Raw genomic sequence first — 22,545 nt, forward strand, 5'->3', positions numbered from 1 at the left:
CTGTATGAAAGTCTTCATTCAATAGTGGTGTTTTTTTTTTTTTTTTTTTTTTTTTTTTTTTTTTGTTTAGGAAAAAAAATAAGAGGCAGCATAAGAACACATATCTTCTGAACACATTTCTTCTTAGAGCAAATGATCTCCATGCTTTCTTCTTTGCATTTTGGGTGAAGTCTTACATGCCAAAGTTCCATTTTTATGCAGATAAAGAAGTGTAAATCATAGGACTCCTCAAGATGGAGGTTTACATCAATGATGCTGACAGATTCTTATTAAAGCTGTCAGATGTCTGTAGAATGAAGTGCCTTTAACCCCACTGAATGCTGATGTGGAGATACAGGGCAGTATGAATTTTGTTAAGTTACCCTGGAGAGTTTATCCGATTATTCACTGAGACTTGTATCTGGTGCAGTAATTGAATCTATTACCATTAATCTTACCTTCTTTGGTGCTTATTTTTTATTATTGTATAAAATGAAAAAGCCTCTCTAAAGCATGAGGACAGACTGAGTCATGTGTTCAACCCGACAAATAGAAACTGAGGATTGTTACCATATTATAGTGGAAAACACTACCATTTGTTCTGCGTATGTTTCCTTTCAGCATTGTGTTTAAGGATGGTTATCCTGTATCAACAAGCAGATGGAAAAACAATACATTTTCCTAAATGTTAAGTTTCTTCCCATAATTATAAATATTCTGCTGGTTACTTTAAATTGCTTACTGTCCTATTTCCATATCACTTTATGCAGAAAAGTCACATCAAATGCTAAATTATACATAGGAATATAACGTTTAAAGAAATTAAATTCAGTTTTCATGGACAGCATAACAAAGAATTTGCTTTTTGAGTTAACTTGAGTCTGGCTTTGCCACAATCTTGAAAATGGCAGGCTATGACTCGAGGCAGCAGAAAGCAGGTACTTTGATTTTTTTCTCCCTGTCGGTTTTCTATACCTTGCCTAAGAAAACATTAAGAAAATAGTTAAGAGCTCACATCAAGAAAAGTGTAAAGCCAGATACTTAGAGTGTTTGATGTTTGGGGTTTGAATTAAAATTTTCTTTTTATTCAGTTGCTAATAACACTTTTAATGCATTGTAAGAGGTTTACTATGTCCATCCAAATAATGCATTTGATATTAACTTGTATATAACATATGCATTAACTCATATAATGTACATAACTTGTTAAGGAGACATATAACCAAAAACTAAGATTATTCTACTTTTAATTTAATTATTTTTACAGGGAGGTTTATCATGATAGTGTACCAATTTAGGTTAATTTTAAAAAAAAAAAAAGGTATGGGGGGCATTCAATATTTGTTCTGTTTTATTAATTTTTACAGGAAGAGCCATATGTAATGTTCAAGAAGTCAGATAAACCTTTGTATGGAAATGATCGATTTGAAGGTTATTGCATTGACCTCCTAAGGGAGCTGTCTACTATCCTTGGATTTTCCTATGAGATTAGACTGGTGGAGGATGGAAAATACGGAGCCCAGGAAGATGCCAATGGACAGTGGAATGGAATGGTTCGTGAGCTAATTGATCATGTAAGTTAATTTTGGAAGCTTTCTACTCTCCATTTACATTTCAATTATATATACACAAATTGTAAAACTTTTTATGATAATGCCACTTGTGAATAGTACTGTCTTGGAAAATGCAGATGTTTAAAAGAATAATGAAAGATCCACATAAATGATTTTTTCCTCCAAATTCTGTTAAACCCAAGTTTATTCTGCATCTCTGTTTTGTCTATAGACAATATTTGCTTCCTACCAAACTGTTTTAGCTCTTCCATGGCATATGCCTAAGTCAAAATAAAGAATAAATAGTATTCAAAATTTCTTTCTGAGAATATCTATCTGTTTTATTTATCTATGTATTTATTTTGTGACAGAATGAAATGTCTTCATTAATCAATGGAAGTCAGGCCCTTTCTGATAGTGGATCTGAGACTTTGAGAAGTTTATGCGTATCCATTTTTAACACAAATTATTAGATATAAAAAAATAGGAACATCTTTCTTGAAACATAAGCAATAAAGTGCAAGTGGTAAGACAAATCTCAGCATATACTGAAGTAGCAAAGTAATGCAAACAGTGTCAGAGCAAATACCATTACAATTAGGCCAGGCATTACTTCATGTCCTTCAAAACATGTTTTCCCAGTTGGTCGTGCCAGTTGAATTCACTTTGAATTCCTTTTCTTTTTTTTTTTTTTAATTATGTCATTGTGTCTTTTAGTATTTGAGTTAATTGCTTAATACAGAGTTATTTGATCGAAGAACTTGAGATAAAATATGTTTGGCATATCAGTATCGTTTAGAGTAGGAAGAAAGGGAGATTATATTCAAGTGAAACTTCCTCATGATGGCATGAAGAAAAATATTCACTAATCCCACTCCAATTTCTGTAAGATTTCAGCAGATGAGCAGAACATGTGCTAATCAAAATATTCTTGTTTACTAGAAGGGTTTTTGTCTTTGTACTTTCCTACTACATAATAATATTTTGTTTGCTTGTTTGTTTTTCTTGTTGTTGTTGCAGCAGATGTTGATTATGCCTAGCTTCACACTTTTAAGATGAATGTGTGGGAGTGTTATCTTTAAATATGTGTATGTATTGCACATAATAGACATATTTAGCTAGACCATCTCTATATACAATTTCACACGTATAAATGCACAGGCATACATAGCTGTTAGATTTGATGGCTTTTAGGTAGTATCATTTGAAATTAATTTTCTTGTGGGACTGGGATGAGCAGTGAGGAAGTATTTCTTATATAATTCTTTATATATATCTTATAAATTCATTTTGCTATGCTTTTGTTACTCAGACCTATAGTTTTCTTGAACAAGTGCAACGTAGCCTCCTAACCTTTTCATTAAGGTAATCTTGAAATAAAACACATTAGAAGAAGTAGTAGCAGTGAAATATGTAGGCCAGGAGCTTTCCTGATCCTTTCCTCTTGATAACATAGAATGGAAAGTGTTCCACTTTCCTGTAGGCTAAAACTAAACTTACCTTAAAATGCATTTTGCGCATTGAAATGCTGTCAAGGAAGATGTAGTCTAACTTTTAGCCTGCATCATAGCAAGGTTAGGAAGTTGAGCCACCCATGCTATGCTGAGACTTCCCAATAAAAACCCTTCAATTTGTAACTTTCATTTTCTTTGAGTTAATAGGTAATATATTGTAAAGGTTCTTAATTTTAAACTAAAAATTGTAAAAGAGCTGTTCTTCAGAACAAAAAAAATCTGTTGTAATAGACTTCTACTAATCTCTCAATTTCTCAGTAGTTAAAATTTTCCTTTTAATTTCTGTATATTTATCTATTTTTATCTTCTAATCTGTCTGATTGCATTCATATTACTCATGCATGCATACTTCTGTTCATCAGTACATGTTATTGATCCATTTTATTAGGAAGAAACATGTCAGACCTGAGAACTGATCCACAAGTATTTAGAGAATTCCTGATAGTTACTACATCTGATTTTTCCATTTGATTACTTTACATATCAGCTTAGTTTTCAGAGTCTTTTTTATTATTATTATTTAGAACATATTTATTAAAGTGCCAAAAAGATTTTATTTTGTACAAAGTGAATTAATGAACTCGATTTTTATTTCATTTGGAAAGGTAAAATGATTCTGTATACATCTTTCAACCTGAGTTTCTGATTGAATAAGTAGACCACAGAGCAAAGACAGAGTTATCAGAGTAGCATAATACCTACAACTATTTGAAAAATTTTTAGATTTTTATCTTTTTTTTTGTATTTGAATTGTCAAACACTTCAGACAGAAAGAAGGGGTACTATTATGTAGTACATATGTTCACAAGGGTAGTTTGAAGCATCTGTAACTCAAGAAAAAAAAAAAAGGATAACTTCTTTGTGTGTAGAATAATGTGCGTAGAAAGGAAGATGCACGATTTTTAAGAAGATAAAAAGTACCAAATAAAATCTAAATCTAAAATAAACTGCTTGAATCTGCATTTCATTGCTTTACATTGTTTCACTCACACTGCACATGCAACTAAGATAATGCCATCAGAACTGATATTAGCATATCATGTATATCTCAGGCTTGAAATTCTCTAGTGTTAACAGAAACTGAAGACTTTGCATCAGGCTTTGTGTATTTTTCAGTCTCTTTTCCTATAGTTTACTTGTGTTTCTTCTTTCTTTCACTGTTTTTTACAGTGTTCGTGTGCCATCATTCTGATGTTAGTTTCCTTCTGAATAAATCATAAATACTGAAAGTAAAAAAGGAGTTCAATAATTAGTATCCTTTCACAATTGAATGAAAATGAGTTATTTTTGGAAAAGATAGTGGTCTCAATAAGTGCTAAAGAAGAGAAATACTAGAACAAGAAGTATAGATGAGATCTCCATGTGAAAACAATTCAATTTAAATGGAATTTCTCCAGTTAACCTTCCTGATTACTTTGCCACAATGGGGGATTATTTCATTCCAATCTCTCTCCCCCCCCCCCCCCCCACACACACACAGTTTAATTTAATAGAAAGGTTTTAGATACTCAGTGTGTAATGTGGGGCATGCTAAAATCCAGGGATCTCCATCCTTCATGAATGTATTCTTCATAAAGAAGTCAGTTTTTCATACTGACTTTCTGCCTTGGTTCAAGAACTTCATTCAAAATAGGATAGACTTACTGGATTGCTTTTGGACCATATTAGATCTAATGTAGATTTCAGGTTGGTCTGTGGTGCTGAAAAATTGTTATGGCATTGTATCATATTACATGAGATAGTGTGAGTGTGTAAATTATGTAGACAACAGATACTGATAGTGAACAAAGTAAATAAAATTATGTTTTTACTCTATTTTACAGTTTCAAAGTTACTTCCAAATGTACTTGTTGTTGGGTCCTGAAACAGGCAAATAACTATCTTACATTTTCCCAGAGTTACAAATGAAAGTTAAAAATCTACTGGAAGTAATTTGTTACTATTATATACCATTAAAAATAACCCTTTATTTCATTTTTTTTCTTGGCCATTTGTTTTAATGGTCCTTCTATAGTGCAAAGCATATGCATTGAAAATTGTCTTTAAGGCTTGCAGTTCTTTTATGATTCATAAATAATTATAGAATAGGTCCAATTTTAAAATCATGAATGCTCTTTTATTATATGTGAGGATTAAATGGGAACTTCCCTTCATTTCTCAGAAGAGAAAGACTTCCAGCTTGGAGGAAAGTAAGACTTATGCAGTTGGACAATTGGAAAGCATTACTTAATTTAAATTAACTTTAGACGTACCTTTGTGTTTCACTTCAGTACCTTTTAATTTTTTTAAATCAATATCTTATATATCAGTAAATACTTCCATATAAAATGCTTACATTTATAGTAGCTAGTATAATACCAAGTGTAGTATAGTGGCCATAAAAATATTACTGGACATAAAATATTATTCTCTCCATAACAGAATGCTTTCAGATATTTATATAATTCTGTTTAAAATGCTCCTGGGGACATCTGCCTACGATAACTTCTTACTTGTTATTTCCTACAATAACTTACTAGCTATTTTTTTCCACGTAATTTTAGGTACTTATGTTCCTGAAGAACTAGAGCCAAGCTCTTTGTATTACTGTTTGGAAGTTAATGAAAGCTTCAAATAAACAAAACAGTATACTACTTTTCTTCATATATACAGCAAAACCTGTCTCATAGAGCCTTGTTAGGAAAGGTTAAGAGCTTTTCTGGCCTATTCTCCTTAAGACAGTTTTCCTTCATGTAGTTTTCATGCAAAAGGTCTATGAAATGCTTCCTTCCTTTAGATATGAAAATATCTAAATTTTATGATAGAGATTTAAAGAGTGTTGGAGAAAGAAGGATTGAGCTTTTTTTTTTTTTCTTTTTTTTTTTTTTTTTTTTTCACCAAAGTTACATGTGCTGGACAGTGAAACCTGATGTACTGTCAGTGCTCTTTACAGCACTCTATCCTCCTTTTGGCTTCCTTGTTGTATCAGTGAAAACATGATACCCAGAGATGTTTTCAAAGCTACGTATAACACTTAACCCCTACTGTGTATGTGTTGTTTTTTTTTCCCCAAAGGATTCTCCTAAGTTAATGACATGCTCCTACTTATTGAATGTTATTACCCCATTGTCAAAATATTTCCCCACAGAGGATCACTGGATAATAATGTCTTCATTTAATGATAATTTTTTTGGCAAATAGCATGTTACATTACCTCCTCCTTCTTGTATTTCTCAGAATGATTTAGTTATTTTTTCACAGTATGCCCTAGATTTTCCCTGAAGAATGTTCTGCTACTCTTCCTCATCTGGTTCAAATAATAAGAATATTTTACAAGATGATCTAGTTATTACAGCAGGAATAGCATATCAGTAGTGACTTTGAAAACTTGTTCTGACGTATTTACCTGAAGTTGGAAAATTCAGGATGCTGGCACAGTAGGTTAGCTCTCTTCCTTTCTGGTTGCTGTTTGTAACTGTGAACTGACATTTATTTTGTATTTCTTTAAAAATTTTATATATAATATAGTTATGATATCATATATCAGCTGAGCAAGCATTAGGAAAAAAAGGGGGAGGGGAACTGAAGAGTGAAGCACATGGAGATTCAAAAAATGAAAATTGTGCAGAGAATGCATTCTTGCAAATCGAATGCAACATTAACGTGCTCTGCTGTTTAGAAAGAAGGTAAACTGGTACTGATGGAAAAAGAGTGAACAAGTATTATAAGATTTTACTTTTTTACTTTGAAATAAACGGTTCAAACTATCTGGTCTTTAAGTTTAGAATATGTGTATTTTGAATATTTATTCCAATCACATTAACAGCAATGAAATAGTTCCAATCCAGAAGTGGTGATTCTCTAAGGTATTTTCCATTTCCATTCATAGTACAAATTATCAATATGGTCACATGATATATCAGAAAATACTAATAGGAGAGTATCATAACACAGAAATTATTCTAACTGACATCTCTGCAAAAAAAAATCTAGCTTTTTTTCATGATCTTTCTAAACCTGCATCTCTGATTTCTCTGTCTTGGCTATCTTACTGTCAAAAATTCAACTGAAAGTAGCCAAAACTTAGTTGATTAGCTTTTACTTGTCTTTTATATTTCTTCATTCTTGCCACTGTTTATAAGGCCAACACTCTGATGAAAGTTCAAGACTCTAAAAGGGATATTTTAGATGCTTTCCTCTTTTTTTCCTTTTTCACATCTTGCCATATCTTGGAAAAGTAACCTTTGTTTTCTTTCTTGCCCATACAGCACTCAGGCCTTTCTTTTGTATATTTGTACATAACAACTACCCTGTTTCTCTTAGAAATCTGTTGTTTCAGTTTTGTTGCTCTGTAAAGGAAGAGAAACAATACACATTCAACAATTTTACTTAAAAGAGGTGGTTATAACATTAAAACTCTAGGAATTTATAGGGTCAGGTGTTGATCTCCAGTCAATTTGGAATCTTAATATTTTCTTTATATGGCTTTGGTAAAGACTTCTTGTTGTCATGGAACATTTCCACTTCAGTAAAACAAAATAATTGTAGAACACAAATTTTTGTTCAGCTATTTTTATCAGTAATACTTCCCTTGCTACTATAAACTGTAACACACCAGGCAATGATGCATGTTTCTCTCTATTTCAGTAAACAAGCAAAAGATTTTTATTGAAGTAGAAAACATTTGATTTTGATTCTGTTCTCTCTTAGTTCTCCACAGCTCTTGATTTCTTTTTAACCTCCTTAGAACAGATATTATCCACAGTATACTAAAATGCATGATAACTATTCTGTAGTGCTTAATAAGATATCAAATCTATTTTAGTACTTTCCTTGTCTGAAGAAAAAAATCTACTTCAAAGTAAAATATCTTTCCCTCGTCTGTAAGATAACCATGCGTCTTTTGTCAAAGTACAGCATACATTTAATTGTGGGGGAAAAAAAAATCAGAGCACTGCATAATCTGATCAGTTTTCTGTTTTTCATAAAGACACTAGTTTGCATTTTTAGAAAAGATGCATGTAATTTTATTACAATATTTCATTTTTTATGACTGATGTTTCTTAGTTTGGATTTGCAAAAATCATGTTTCGTTATTATTGAGATGGCAAAGCTTTCCTCATAACTATATACATTGTTGAGTTTTTTATTTTTATTTTTTTCCTATTTATGTTTTTTTTAAGGAGTTTTCTTTATTCAAATATATTAAATATAGAAAACCTAAGTACAATTTAATATGTAAACTATTTTGTTTAAGAAAGAGACCTCACTTTTAATAATAATAATAATAAAAAGATCTCTTGTACTAAACACAGCTTCTCTTTAAAAGAAGACATTAAAATGCATCTTTTTCCTTATAAATAATGTCATTCCAAAGCCTTGGTAATCCTGGGCAGTTTTTCAAAAGTTCAGAGAAGGGGTATCTTTGACTGGTGTCCATTAATGTATCTTCTGTATGTGTCAAATCATTTGATGAGAGTATTAATACTATGAAGTCTTGTTATTTTTATCTAATTAAAAAAAAAGAAACGTAACTGTGAGCAGCATGGCATTTGAGAGGGTAAACTGTGGAATTTGTATGAAACAAGGGCAGCTTATGTAATACACTTGAAAAGTAATTTCTGATAAGACCTACCTTTACTTTCAGAGTTAATTATTAAAATAATAACAATTGCAGATGTACCTCAAAGAGAAGGGAAGATTTTGATATGAAATTCCTTTTTTTCAAATACATTTTTAGAACCTACTTGACATCTTACATCTAGCCTCATAACATCAATTTTATGTTGAATACAGTTCCACAGAATAAAATCTTGTACCTTAAATAAAAAGGCAGAAAGAGACTTAATAACAAAAATGACAAAATAAATGTTTTGGTAAAAGGTACCCATAGGAGCAAGAACTATGTAGGCTTCTCTTTTAGTCAACAGATACTTATTAAAAATAACCATAACTAAGTCAAGTGAGAAATCTGTTTTATCTTATAAAGCAGTGCCTAGTGGAGTAATTCAGCTCAGATGCTCCATGATCTCAACCACATCATAATGCATAAGGCAGCACAAGTGACACAGGATATCCATCCTGTTCTGGAGTAGCACATATGAGGACAGGTTGGCTATGCAAGATATCTCAGGCAGTAGACCAAGAACACTTTTCTAGAGCTTGATTAGCTGAATTGCCCTTTAGACTATATCATCTGTATTGATCAGACCTCTACTAGCAGAAATGGGAGTTTAATGTTCTATGGATTGAGCAGGGGCATTTTTATTGTACTCAAGGAGAACTAAACACACATTTGTGAGTAAATATTAAAAGATTTTTTTTTTTTTTTAAATGCATTGAACGGAATACTACAGCCATAAATGGATCTACAAAGAGTTTACAGACTTGTAACAGGAACTGATTCCTTATATATACTTATGCCAGCACCAACCATAGGTGCATCAGCCTCAGGTGCCTTAAGCCAGTGTTTGATTCCAGTGTTTTGATTGTGCCCCAACGCCATTTCTGTTCACCTAAAGTGGCCCCTGATTGCTCACATTTCATGATTCTTACAAGACAGTACTGTAGTACTTCTTAACTCATGAACAAGGAAAACTTTACTCCTATACATGGAGTATTCTGTCTCTGACATTCCAACTTCCAAACAGTTTACCTGTTCTGCAGTTAAGCCTTCTTGCCAACTGTGCCAGATCACTCCTTGGTCAGGAATTACCATTGCTGAGCAGTTACAGTTTGAATTTCCCATTTGTAACCCCCACCAAAGTGTTTAGTGCCACATGAGCTTCCTTATGCTGTCCAAGCACCCACATAGTTTAGGTATATTTAAGACCTGTGGGACACCCTTTAATTTGACTGAGCAGGAGTTAAAGGCAGGGTAATACCCTATACCATGTCACAAATTCTAGCCCAGTTCAAAAAGGGGCTGGAACCAGTGCTCAGGCATCTGCCTTTTGGTGTTAGATCACACTTTGTCTTGCTGGAAACAGTTGGGAGGTTACAACTGGTCTTTACAAAATTATATTTGTATTGCCTTTGCTACAACATTCATTGTGTGTTCATATTTTTGGTTTTCATTACTATTTATTAATTACTATCAATAAGTGTGGTAAGATAAATTCCTCTCTTACTTCAGTATAATTTTTTTTTTTTTTTTTATATGTCTATCCTTATTTATGAAAATGGACACAGCAGTTTTCTCACTAAATTATTCTATTTCCCAATTACTTATTTTCATTATTCCCATTACCTACCATGTATGTATTAGGGGCTGTGAAAAAACTGCTGGCTGAGAACCATTAAGAAAGTAAATAGTAAATTTGCTAGCAGCACTTTCATAATGAGATTTCTTTGTGTGGTCTTAGTTTTTCTGTACCTTTAAACAGATCATTTAAGCTATCTACATAGAACTCTCGTCTTTCATCTGCTGTATAGTATGATGAAATATTTTTAGTAGCCTAATAGCATAAGATAAATTACTTTAAAGTTCTTTACTTAAATAATCTTGTTTCTTAGATCAAACCTTACTTTTTTACATTTTCAGTTGCCATGTAACCAAATCTATTCATCGTAAAAATTAAAACAACAGCCAGCCAGCTCGCATTACTCGCTTCATATTCCAAAATGGGATTAATAAGGTCAATATTTATATACATATATGGTGTAAATATATGGTTTCTGTTTATGTGAGTGTTTTCATGATGCATAATATTACTCATCCCTAAAAATTACTTTCATGGACAAAATGTAATTTTTCCTTATTGGCAAGGAATGTTCAGGCTATTCAGGCTCAGAGAAATTTGTAAGAAAAGGGAGAATATAAGTACTACTGCTCAAAAGTGGCAAAGAAAAATTACATGGCAGAAAAAAAAAAATGACAGAAAGGGGAATGATTGCTTATGTGAGTGTATTAGAAAATGATTATAAGCTTGGCATCTGAATTCTTTAAATGAAGGTGGGAAGTGTTGAAGACTCCTTCAGGAAAGGGGTTTCAAGGCCTAGAAGCAAGGTTAAAGAAAACTTGCTTTGAAAACTGAATTTTTAGTTAAAACATCATCTAAATTGATGATATACTAGGGAAATATTTTAATGTCTTCTAGTGCACTGAGGAAATCTGTATATAACATTCTAAATTTTGAGCAGTCACAAATCACTCATTGGGTTTTAGTTTGAATGTTTCTGAATATCATAGAGAGGAAGATACTCAGCTCAGCTGAAAAATATAGTATTTTATCTGTCTTGGAATGATTTTCACCATAAGAATCTATAAATATGCCATGATTTTGGAGTTAGCAGGTCATCTTTGCAAGTTACAGATTTCGTTACAAAATGTCCTGTTCAACTATATAGCTTTCACACTTTTATAATAATTGCTCCTTTCTTTGCACAAATTCACATGGGGTACATTGAGCATAGCGCTTGCAGAGAAGTCTAAGTTACTTACAAAATTTAGGTTTAAAAAAAAATTAGGTTACATTTCTTGACAAACTATATCAGACTGGTTGCTTTTTTTTTTCCCCTTCAAATACTTGGTCTACACTGTCATAAAGCTGCAACTAAATCTAAGGTGTTGCATGATAAGGTATGCAAAGCTTTTGTCATATTCAATGTAAGATTTGAATTCTGATCCTTTAGGGGTGTGATGTTTCAAAGGATATCATTCTAGTAACTACTCAGTAGTTTGGCAAGTCTGTAGTTGCAGTGTTGTTTCTTGAACCAGCTGCACTAGTGAATATAGACAAATAGTAAGGTAAACACCTATGTATTTATTCTGTAGTTTTAATGTGATTTTCTAACATCGTAACATTTTTATTCTATTTTTGCTTACCCTCTTTTTAAAAAGCAATAACACAATTCCCTTTATTCTATACTCTCTGTATATATTTAAAATATTGCTGGTTCTATTTTGGTCTTATCATAGAATCATAAAATCCTATAGATTGGAAAAGACCTTCAAGATTGCAAAGTCCAACCATCAGCCTGACCAAGCCCTGCCACTAAACCACGTCCCTTAAATACCACAAGGGATGGGGAGTCTGCCACTTTCCTGGGCAGCCTGTTTAAGCCCCCTCTCTGTGAATAAATTCTTCATAATGTCCAATCTAAACCTCCCCAGCACAATTGGAGACCATTTCCTTGCATCTTATCACCTGTCACCTGAGAAAAGAGACTGACACCATCCTTGCTGCAACCTCCTTTCCAGTTATAACTACCTGGAGAGCAAAGGAGCCCTCAGCCTCCTCTTCTCCAGAACAAACCAACCCTGATTGTCTCTGCTGCTCCTCATAACTCTTGTTTTCTAGTCCCTTCACCAGCTTCGTTGCTCTTCTCTGTATAAGTTCTAGCTACTCAATGTCCCTCCGTATCTGTTCATAGAATCATAGAATGGCTAGGCTTGGAAAGGACCTTAAAGATCATATCACAGAATCGTCTAGCCCACTTCCTCAGCCACTTATAAGACTTGTTCTCCAGACCCCTCATCTAGTTCTAACCTCCCTGCAGGGATGCCACTCACTAGATCAGGTTGGTCAAGACCCCATCCAGCTTGGCCTTGAACACCTCCGGGGATGGGTCATCATGTTTTCAGACATCTTATGTTTGGTTTATCCCTTATCCTGACCACTTTGGCCATTTGAAGGCCAAATTTGAAGGCCATCGGTTCTGAGTGCTTTTTTTTTTTTTTTTTTTTTTTTTGTATACATTTATTTACCTTGCAGATTAAGCATTATTGTTCTATATTGAACCATTCTTCTCTAAATTTCCAGAAATGATCAGTTTTATTTGATAAGCTTGGTTGGTGGTTTTCTAGCATTTCTTTCTCTTTAAACAAAGGTACTAATTCACGTTATTTAATGTTTATAAATAGTATTCCAACTCCTTCCAGTTATTCTATCTCAGAATAAAGTATCAATAATTCTTCAAATGTTCAGTGCCTTTAATATATTTTTATGTGTATGTTTATTGCTCTAAATATTCATATTATCTCCCACTGATTATTATTTTCATGAAAGCAACGTTACATTTCTTTCTGAAATCTGTCCTGGGGGTCTACAGGGTAATTATTATGAAAATTTGTAATATGCCAGAAAATATCACTTGTGCTTTTTATGCCCTTCATTCTAATTGCTAATTCATTAATCCACATTTTCAAGTGCTCTGACCTTTTATTTCCAATGTCATTTGTCCCAAGTTGAATGAGCAGCAGCAGGTGTTTCCCTAAAAAGCAACTAACTGTTTCTCTTGTTGCTTGAGCCTTTTTTTTATTCTCTTAAAGCAGACAATATATTCTTACAGAAGCTCTCTGCAAATTCCTGTCTTGCATGTCTGAATTTATCAGTGTAATGCAGTCAGATATGCCATACTTGCTAGCATCTAGTATTCCATTTCTGTGTTGTTGCTGTTTTTATTTTAATGGAGAAAGATCAAAAAAATGGGTTCCTACATGACCATAGAATTATTAGCAATTGCAGCTTTACTGTTACTTCAAACCAAAAGTCAAACATTGGTAGCTATAGTCACTTACAAGATAGCACTTTAATTTGCAGTTATTTCTACTGTATTTCAGCTATATTCACTCTCTTATAAAGACTTTATATTATATTCCCATATAAAAATGTACAAACAGATCCTAAGTTGGATTGAATATTATGCTGAAAAAAGACATGCTTAAGAAACAGTGCAGTGTCAAGCATTGCAGAAATCCAGGAAGAAATGTCAAGGAAAAAAAAAATAAAACTGTAAAATGACAAACAAAGAAATCCTAAGCCAGAAGCAGTATAGTCAAGTGTTCAAAATACACCTATTAATTCAGTGCAAAGCAAAGGAGAAGTGCATCTATGAATTTAATATGAAATTGCAGGCAAAAGGTGTGTTACAGATTTCAAGCAAAGGACAGAATGAAGTTGCAGTTTTCAACAGAAGAGCAATTGACAGTAATCATTTATTTTCAAGAGCAAGGAACTTTCACAGCATCTCATTTAATAAAACAAGATCCAGCAAAATTTCTAATATTACAGTAAAACATAAAATAATAATGCATAAACTTTTTCTGAATTTTAATAAATTTAATTGTATAACCTTTGAGATGATCACATCCTGTATGTTTCCCAAATTTTCTTAGTTATTCGATGCCAAAAGTGCATCATAGTAGCGTCTTTGCATTAAGTGCTCTGAGATCTGTGGATCTTTTTTCTGATTATTTGCTCTTAGGGGTTTAAAGGACTATTAGTCTATCTGAAATTTCTTGAAGACTGAGAACTTCCTATTAATTTAACACTGTGCGTAATTTCTGTTTAGTACAGTTAGGGGATTATGGTTTTCCTTTTACTCCTCACAATTTTAATCATTACTGATTAACCTTTTTTTTTCAAAATTATTTTTGTGCTATGCAAAAATAACTTTTTTTTTTTTTTTTTTAATAACCTTGTCTTTTTCCTTCCATCAGTCTTACCAAATACAATCTGAATTACCAAAGAATCAAACTTATTTGGTGTAACATCCATACTCTGTCTTCTGACAATCTCCTAGATGGCGGTATTTTATTTGAAACATGGATGAAGTTCAAGCAATAGTCTATACCTTTATTTATTTATTTTGGTGTACTCAGTTGTAGTCATTATACTATTTATGCTATTTATGAAAATGATTTGGAATCATTTCAAATGAGAAGTTGCTAGCAATGGGCCAAATCAAATGTATATTAAAGGCGAATATTTTAGAGACTGACAGTGTGCAGGTGTTAATACAGAGCATATTTTAAGTCTAACCAGTGTAATCCCCATTTATAATTGTTGTTAACTGTGTGGACGTGACTGGCTAATGCAATTGGTTATATAAAATGATGCAGTTTCGGTGACAGATACAAATTTTACAGTGAATAATTAGAATTAATTTTCAGTGCATTGATAGTGAAGTGAATCATAGCCTATCAGTTAAGTGAAGTAAAGTGTTTTAAATGAAACTCCAAAATGATTACGAATTGGATCATGGTTGGGTTCTGGGCTAGGGCTATATTCATAAAAACATTATTTTTTTTCTTGTGTTCCTTTACAATTCCTTTACAGTCATTTTTGTTTCTACAATGACTGTGAAGAGTCATAGAAAATAATGAGGATTGTTGTTTGTGTGTATATGTCTGCTGAAGTGAAATATTTGTGAAATATAAGTGAAATATATTAGAATTCCCTGATAGAAGAGTTTATTTCTATTGGAACCTGTACATTTTATTGTGTAACTTCATGCTGCTATATTTTTATTCTGACTCTTCTGTTTCAGAAAAGGTTGGTCATTGGGGTTGGCCCCATTTAATAGAACTTAAATTACCTGGAGAAAATTGATGAAACAATTCTCTGCTCAAATATGTGCTTTTTATCCAATGAGGTAATCTGCAATTCCATTTTTCAGAACAAATCTTCGGTCAGTTATTTTTATTGGATCTGTTCATGTACCTGATACATGGATCTGCCATGGATCTGTTCCTTCCATCTCTTTCTACAATATGTGTACTTCTGTGTAAAATGCTTGATCACCACAAAGATCAAAAAACGATCAGCTGTACTGGGAAAATTGATTGGTACCAGTTTTTCCACTCTTGCTTTACTCCTCCTTTCTTCCTATTCAGATCTTATTTTAACTTTATTCCTTGCAGAAGTAATGGTTAAAAAGTTTGATTGCAGGCTTGGTAGATCAGGGATTCATAAATTGTACTAATAACTCCAAACTTGTCACGGTGTGTACTCTTAAAAAATACTGATGCGTAGCCTCTGCTTTGGTTTTCCTTATTTGGAAAGGAATATTATTTCCTTATTTCCTTATTTTGGTGAGTGAAGAATTTTGAAAGACTTGCAGATGACAGGATCACAGAATCATCTAGGTTGGAAGAGACCTCCAAGATCACCTAGTCCAACCTCTGACCTAACACTATCAACCAACGCTCCCAGGTCCTTCTCTGCCTGGCAGCTTTCTAACCACTCATCTCCCAGCCTGTAGCACTGATTGGGGTTGTTGTGCTCCAGGTGCAGGACCCGGCACTTGGCCTTGTTGACCTTCATACAGTTGACCTCAGCCCATCAGTCCAGCCTATCCAGATCCTCCTGCAGAGCCTTCCTACCCTCGAGCAGATCGACACACGCACCTACCTTGGTGTTGTCTGCAAACTTCCTGAGGGTGCACTCAATCCCCTCATCCAGATCATCGATAAAGATATTCAAGAGGACTGGCCCCAGTACCGAGCCCACAAGTGACTGGCCTCCAACTGGATTTAACTCCATTCACCATGACTCTTTGGCCTGGCTATCCAGCCAGTTTTTAACCCAACAAATCGTACACCAGTCCAAGTCATGAGCAGCCATTTTCTTGAGGAGAATGCTGTAGGAAATGGTGTCAAAAGCCTTCCTGAAGTCGAGGTAGACCACATCCACAGCCTTTCCCTCATTCACCAAGTGCGTCACTTTGTCATAGAAGGAGATCAGGTTTTTCAAGCAGGACCTGCCTTTCATAAACTCATGCTGACTGGGCCTGATCACCTGGTTGCCCTGCAAGTGCCACGTAATGACACTCAAGATGGTCTACTCCATGAGCTTCCATGGCACTGAGGTCAAACTATAGCTTCCCAGGTCTACCCTCCGGCCCTTCTTGTAGATGGGCATCACATTTGCTAGCTGCCAGTCAACTGGGACCTCCCCTGACAGCCAGGACTGCTGATAAATGATTGCAGATGGGCATCATGTATTTATAAAGAAAGCACAACAAAATAATGTTATTAATATTGTTTCTGATACTAAAAGAAAAAGCAAAAATGTTCAAATGTACTGTATTGCAATTTATCTTTCCCTCATTTCCAAAGAATTTCAAAACATCTCAACATTTCATAGAGAGTGAAGAGGATGGACAGTGGATTTTTTGGAATATGTCAACTTTCAACAAAGCATTTTTATAAAGCAGTTTCAGGGTGTGCTAGCAGAAATGTGCATCTGGGAATGATGCCCAAGATACAATGTCAGCCATACCATTTGGGGAAATAAGAGATATTAATGCTGAACTGTTATCTTTGCAGCATCAAAGTTATATTAGTTGTTTAAGAAATTTAAACAGCTTTTTAAATTAGAAATTAAACAGATGTGAAGGAAAATTAAAAATGCTACTTAAGTACAGAATACATCAAATGAAACTGACTTTGTGTCTTTTGCCTGTCTGTATGTTGGAAGAAAGTCATGTAACTTTTCCACAAGTGCTTGAAATTGGTTTGTACAGTCACCTTTTTCTTTACCTCTGAAAGCCTGATTAGCAGTAATGTGTGGTAACTTTCAAAGATGAGCAAATTCTCTTCCCAAGTATCCTGAGAATATATGAAATATATATATACACATATTTATGCGCATACCTTATGATAGCATATATGTGTCTTTAAGGAATGGATGTATATTTTTGTTTGTGTGTGTGGCTTAGTGCCAGTAGAGACTGAGAGGCAATATAAACACTTGCTAGAAATTTTTTTACTCAGGATATTGTATAACTGACTGACATAGTAAGATAATGCTTTATGCTTTATATATATAAAGCCATGCAGTTTTAAAAATGGCTAGAAGTTGTTGTTTTTTAAGGTTAAAAAAGTATTAAGATTGAAGAAATAGCTTTTACTTCTTGTTCTGATTAGAAGTGTACACAATAAACTGAATGAAATATTTTTTTTTAGTATGGAAAATAGGCTGTAGACAAGAAAACTGTTTTGTGTCTGAGGCATGATGGATTGTTCCTTAAAAATAGAAGACATTTAAATATATATATTTGTATATTCCTTTTGTTACGTGGACTCATGAACTCTTATTCTTGAAGTGTCTTGTCAAAAAATCTTAAACACAAATTCTCAATTCATTCTTAAAATGCATAGTAATTAATTATCTTCATTAGGTTTTTAACAGTTTACCAGGATAGAAAACTAATGAAGCCCTTTCAAAGTCCCATGCAGCATTCAGCTCTGTCAGTTCCATGTCTGATGATTTTCAAGTTAATTTGATAGTGATCTTTCCAGCCCTTAAGAGAATTAATGTAATACTATCATATTTGATAACTCCAAATTATAAAGACAAAACTATTGTATGGTTTACACTTGTATTATTTTTATAGCATAATAATAAGGAAAAAGTGTGTCAGTTATGAAAAAAACACAGTAGCATCATTGTTCTTCTCTGGACTAATCAAGTTAGTTGCTATTAGAAACCTGCATGGAGGCGGTAGAGTTTTGCTGACAAAGCAGCTTAGATTACAGTGGTAACACAATTTTGGGTGTCATTCAATTGTGCCTGGAGTGGAATAGAATAGGTATAACCAAAGAGTGCAGTTGTACTCACCATGCTGTATGGAACTGAGAAATAACACATTTTAATATTAGACTTAATGGTCCTGTATGTAACTTGTTACCATGTTTTCTGTAGAACATCGGCTGAATTATTTTCTTGATCTAAATATTTAAATTTATCAGCTAAAGGTATGTGTAAGCAAATTGTTTTGTAGTGGAGCCATCAGACAAGTACATATTTTTTTTTTTTCACTTAATTCCCCAGTTTAAACCAGTAACATAGAAATAAGAGATATGTGATAAATGGCATATTTTAAAAATTAATTTATTGTAATATCTGAGAAATTTCTTGAGGGCCACATCCAATTAGATTTTGACTGTGTCTAAGGATGGAAACTCTGCAGCAGGCTGACCAGAGTGGTTGTAGTGTTTGCCCATCCTTACAGTGCAAAGTTTTTTTTTTCTTGCATTTCAGTTTTGTCCATTGTCTCTTCTCCTTTCACTAAATACTGCTGAGAAGGGTCTTCTTCACTCCCTGTAGTGTAATTGCCTAAAGTAACTAGGAAAATAAAACTAATATTCACATATTAAAGGAAATGTACAGCATTAAAGAGGCTTTCAGGGCAGGGTGTAGCTGCATCACCTGTGCATTCCCTAGGCTCCCAACCTTAGATGCTGTCGCACTGGGGGAACCTGGTGTGCTGGCTCTAAGGAACAGTACGGAGCATAGAGCGGAGTAGAGGCACCGTGGCTAGGCTCTGTGGCCAGGTGGGGACTCGATTGTTCTTGTGCACACTGAGACTGATAAGCTGCACTTTTGCTATCCTGAGCCGACGACCTGTCATGTTTTTGACAAAATGCTGTACTCTAGTGTACTTTTGCTCATTATAATATCATTGTAATACCAAAACACACCTCCATCCAAAAAGCTACCTGCCTCCAAGGTGTGACCACCCCTCACTGAGCATGCACTCTGAATTTCTCGGGGCCCATACCTTTAAAACAGAGACGGAAAACTTTTTACCAACCGTAACTAAGATATGCTTGACTAGAGTCACTCAAGCTCCAGCTAAAATATAGAAAATAATATAAATTGGCATAAGGGAGAGAGGATGTTAGGGAAGATACCACCATGAGGACCTCCTGACTTCTGGGATCAGTCAATGGGCTGAGCCTCTTTTCCCCCCACCCCATTGGGACGCTTTTGGGTGAGACTTGAACACTTGGTTTTACTGTGTGTCTCCACGATAACTTAGAAATCTCTATAGGGTCTTTGTGAGTTTAAATGCGTTAATTTCTAGGCTGTGCATCTGTATATTTCATTCATGCTAGCTTGCTTTTGCAGACAGTAAATTATCGCCAGCAATCCAAAGAACCTGTGTACCAGTTGCTGTAATAAATTGCACTTAATTGCATTGTTGCTAGCCTTGATAGTTCTCATTGAGTACAACTAGAGTAAGGGTATGTAAAGTTGTTGGAGAATCCATGATTGTGACAGTTTGGTATCCTGAATCCAACCAGACCCACATCAGTTATTATGTTATTGTTGAATCTGTGACCATGATAGTTCAGTATCCTGAATCCGACGAGACCCGTAACTGTTAATCGGCTACACCACTTAATGCAATACTCCCCTGTACCAGCTTTTTGTGTTGATCAGGTTCCCCTGAGCCATCTGTTGTCCAGGCTAAGTGGTCTCAGATCTCTCAGCCTCTCTTTGTATGGCAGGTCTCTTACTCATCCCTGTAGCCTTTTGCTGGTCTCACTCCAGTATGTCCCTGTCCCTCATGTAGAAGGGAGCCAAGACTTGGACCTATCACTCTAGATATATCTTACCAGTGCAGAGTAGATGGCAAGGATCACCTCCCTTGAACAGTGAGTGATGTTCTGCCTGATGCTGCCAAACTGATCAGCCTTCCTGCTCATTGTCCAGTATGTGTAGTGTTGCCTGGGTTTATGCTTCCCGGTTGCATTTTCCTTATTTGAACATCCTGAAACTCCTGTCAGCACACTTCGGCAGCCTTTTGAGGTCCTTTTGAATAGCAGCATAACCCTCTCATCTATCAATCAGTCCTCCCAGTTTTGTATCATCTACAGAATTGCTGAGGGTGCCCTCTGTCCTCTCATCCAGCTCACTAATAAATATATTTAAAATATTGGTGCTAGTGTTGACCCCGGTATACCACTAGTGACTGATCTACAGCTAGACTTCATGCCTCTAATCAATCCAGCAGCTCAGATGGTTTTCATTCATTCTCAATTGTCCTCTTACCTAGTCTGTACTTCATCAATTTGTCATTACAGAAAACAGTTTCAAGAACCTTACTAAAGTCAAATAAACAAGATTCAGTGCTCTTTCCTCATGCACCAAACCAGTCATTTCATTGCAGTAAGATATCAGGTTGGTCAGATGAGATTACCCCTTTATAAATCCATGCTGACTACTCCCAGGCATCATCTTGTCCTTAGTATGACTTTCAGGATTTCCTCCAATGCTTTCCCAGGAATGACATTTATGCTGACCAGCCTGTATTTTCTAAAACCCTCCTTCTTGAAGACAGGAGTGACATTTGTTTTCTTTCATTCCTTAGGAACTTCATCTCCACAAATTTTCAAAGATAGTTGAGAGTGGTGGACATTAGCTCCCTCAGCACTCATGGGTGTCCCATTCTGTTAGTTGTCCCATGGACTTGTTTGTGTGCAGTTTGTTTACACGTTCTTTCACCTGTTCCTCCTCTACTCAGGATTAAGGTTTCTTTGATCCACACTGGCCCACTAGTTTCAGGACCTGGGATGTCTGAAGATCAATCTTCTTGAAAGTAAAGATTGAGGTGAAGCGTAAATTAAGTACCTTGACTTCCTTTGTGTCTGTTGTCACCAAGTTCTCTGCGTGATTCAGAAGCAGTTCCACATTTTCCTTTGTCTTCCTTTGGCTGCATATGTACTTGTAATAGCCTTTGACATTCCTCAGCAAATTTAACTCCAGATGGGCTTTGGCTATCCTAAACTTGTGTCTGCATGCTTAAATAGTGTTGTTATATTCCTCCTGGATCACCCATCTCTGCTTTGACGTGCAGTATTCTTTCTTACATCTAAGTTTTGTCAGGAGCTCCTTGCTCATGTAGGCCTCCTGCAACCATTTGTGACTGCCTAAACATGGGGATAGACAATTTTTGAGCTTGGAGGAGGTGATTCTTCAAAATCAGCCAGTTCGGAAACACTCTTGTCTCCAGGATTGTCTCTCTTGGGATTCCTCCTAGAAGGTTCCTGAAAAGGCCACCATTGCATGGGAGGGCAGAGGAGCCTCTGCACAGATGGGATCTGCACAGTATGGGAAAATTTTGCTTTTATTAAAGCTGACAGTTAATAATTTTATACTGGTATCCTCAGCATTTAAATAATGCCTAGTTCTTGGAGAGTGAGCATCCTCAACAAGTTTGTGGATGGCACCAAACAGAATTGTGTTTCCCTCCAGAGGGAAGGGATTCCATCCAGAGGGACCTCAACAAGCTTGAGAGATGGACCCATGAGAACCTCATGTTCAGCAAGGCCAAGTGTAAGGTCCTTCACCTAGATTGGGGCAATCCTAAACATCAGTACAGATTGGGTACTGATGATCAGTAGACTGAGATCAGCATTTAGTAGAAGACTCAATCTTGAGGATGTACTGGTGGATTAAAAACTTGACATGAGCTAGCAATGTGCACTTGCAGCCCAAAAAGCCAACTGTATCCTGGGCTGCCTCAAAAAAAAAGCATGCCAGCAGATTGAAGGAGGTGATTCTCCCACTCTACTTGTGAGACCTCACCTGGAGTACTACACCAGGTCTGGGGCCCCCACCACAATAGAGACATGTTAGAGTGGGTCCAGAGTTACATCCATGAATGTAATCAAAGGGCTGGAGCACCTCTTCTTTGAAGCCAGGCTGAGAAATTTAGAGTTGTTCAGCCTAGAGAAGAGAAGGCTCTTGGGAGACCTTATAGCAGCCTTCCAGCATTTACGGGAAGCCTACAAGACTCTCTTTACCAGGCGTGTAGTGATAGTACAAGGGATAACAGTTTTAAACTGAAAGATGGCGTATTTAGATAAGGAAGAAATTATATACTATGGGGGTGGTGAGGCACTGGAACAGGCTGCCCAGTTGTAGATATATCCCTGGAAGTGTTTAAGGCCAGGTTGGATGGGGCTTTGAGCAACCCAGTCTATTGGAAGGTGTCCCTATATC

At 35.1% G+C, this 22,545-nt stretch overlaps 1 protein-coding gene across 2 annotated transcripts in view; it reads left to right on the plus strand.

Annotated features, from left to right (window-relative positions):
- The window catches only part of GRIK2 (glutamate ionotropic receptor kainate type subunit 2), a 394,781-nt gene that overhangs the window by 233,751 nt on the left and 138,485 nt on the right, over positions 1–22,545 (plus strand). For both annotated transcript variants that reach the window (XM_032184252.1, XM_032184253.1), the window contains exon 11: positions 1,347–1,553. In XM_032184252.1, the coding sequence (XP_032040143.1) occupies positions 1,347–1,553 (207 nt within the window). The remainder of the gene's footprint in view (positions 1–1,346; positions 1,554–22,545) is intronic.

This window comes from Aythya fuligula, chromosome 3 (assembly GCF_009819795.1).
Source record: "Aythya fuligula isolate bAytFul2 chromosome 3, bAytFul2.pri, whole genome shotgun sequence".
In the NCBI taxonomy this organism is placed as follows: Eukaryota; Metazoa; Chordata; class Aves; order Anseriformes; family Anatidae; genus Aythya; species Aythya fuligula.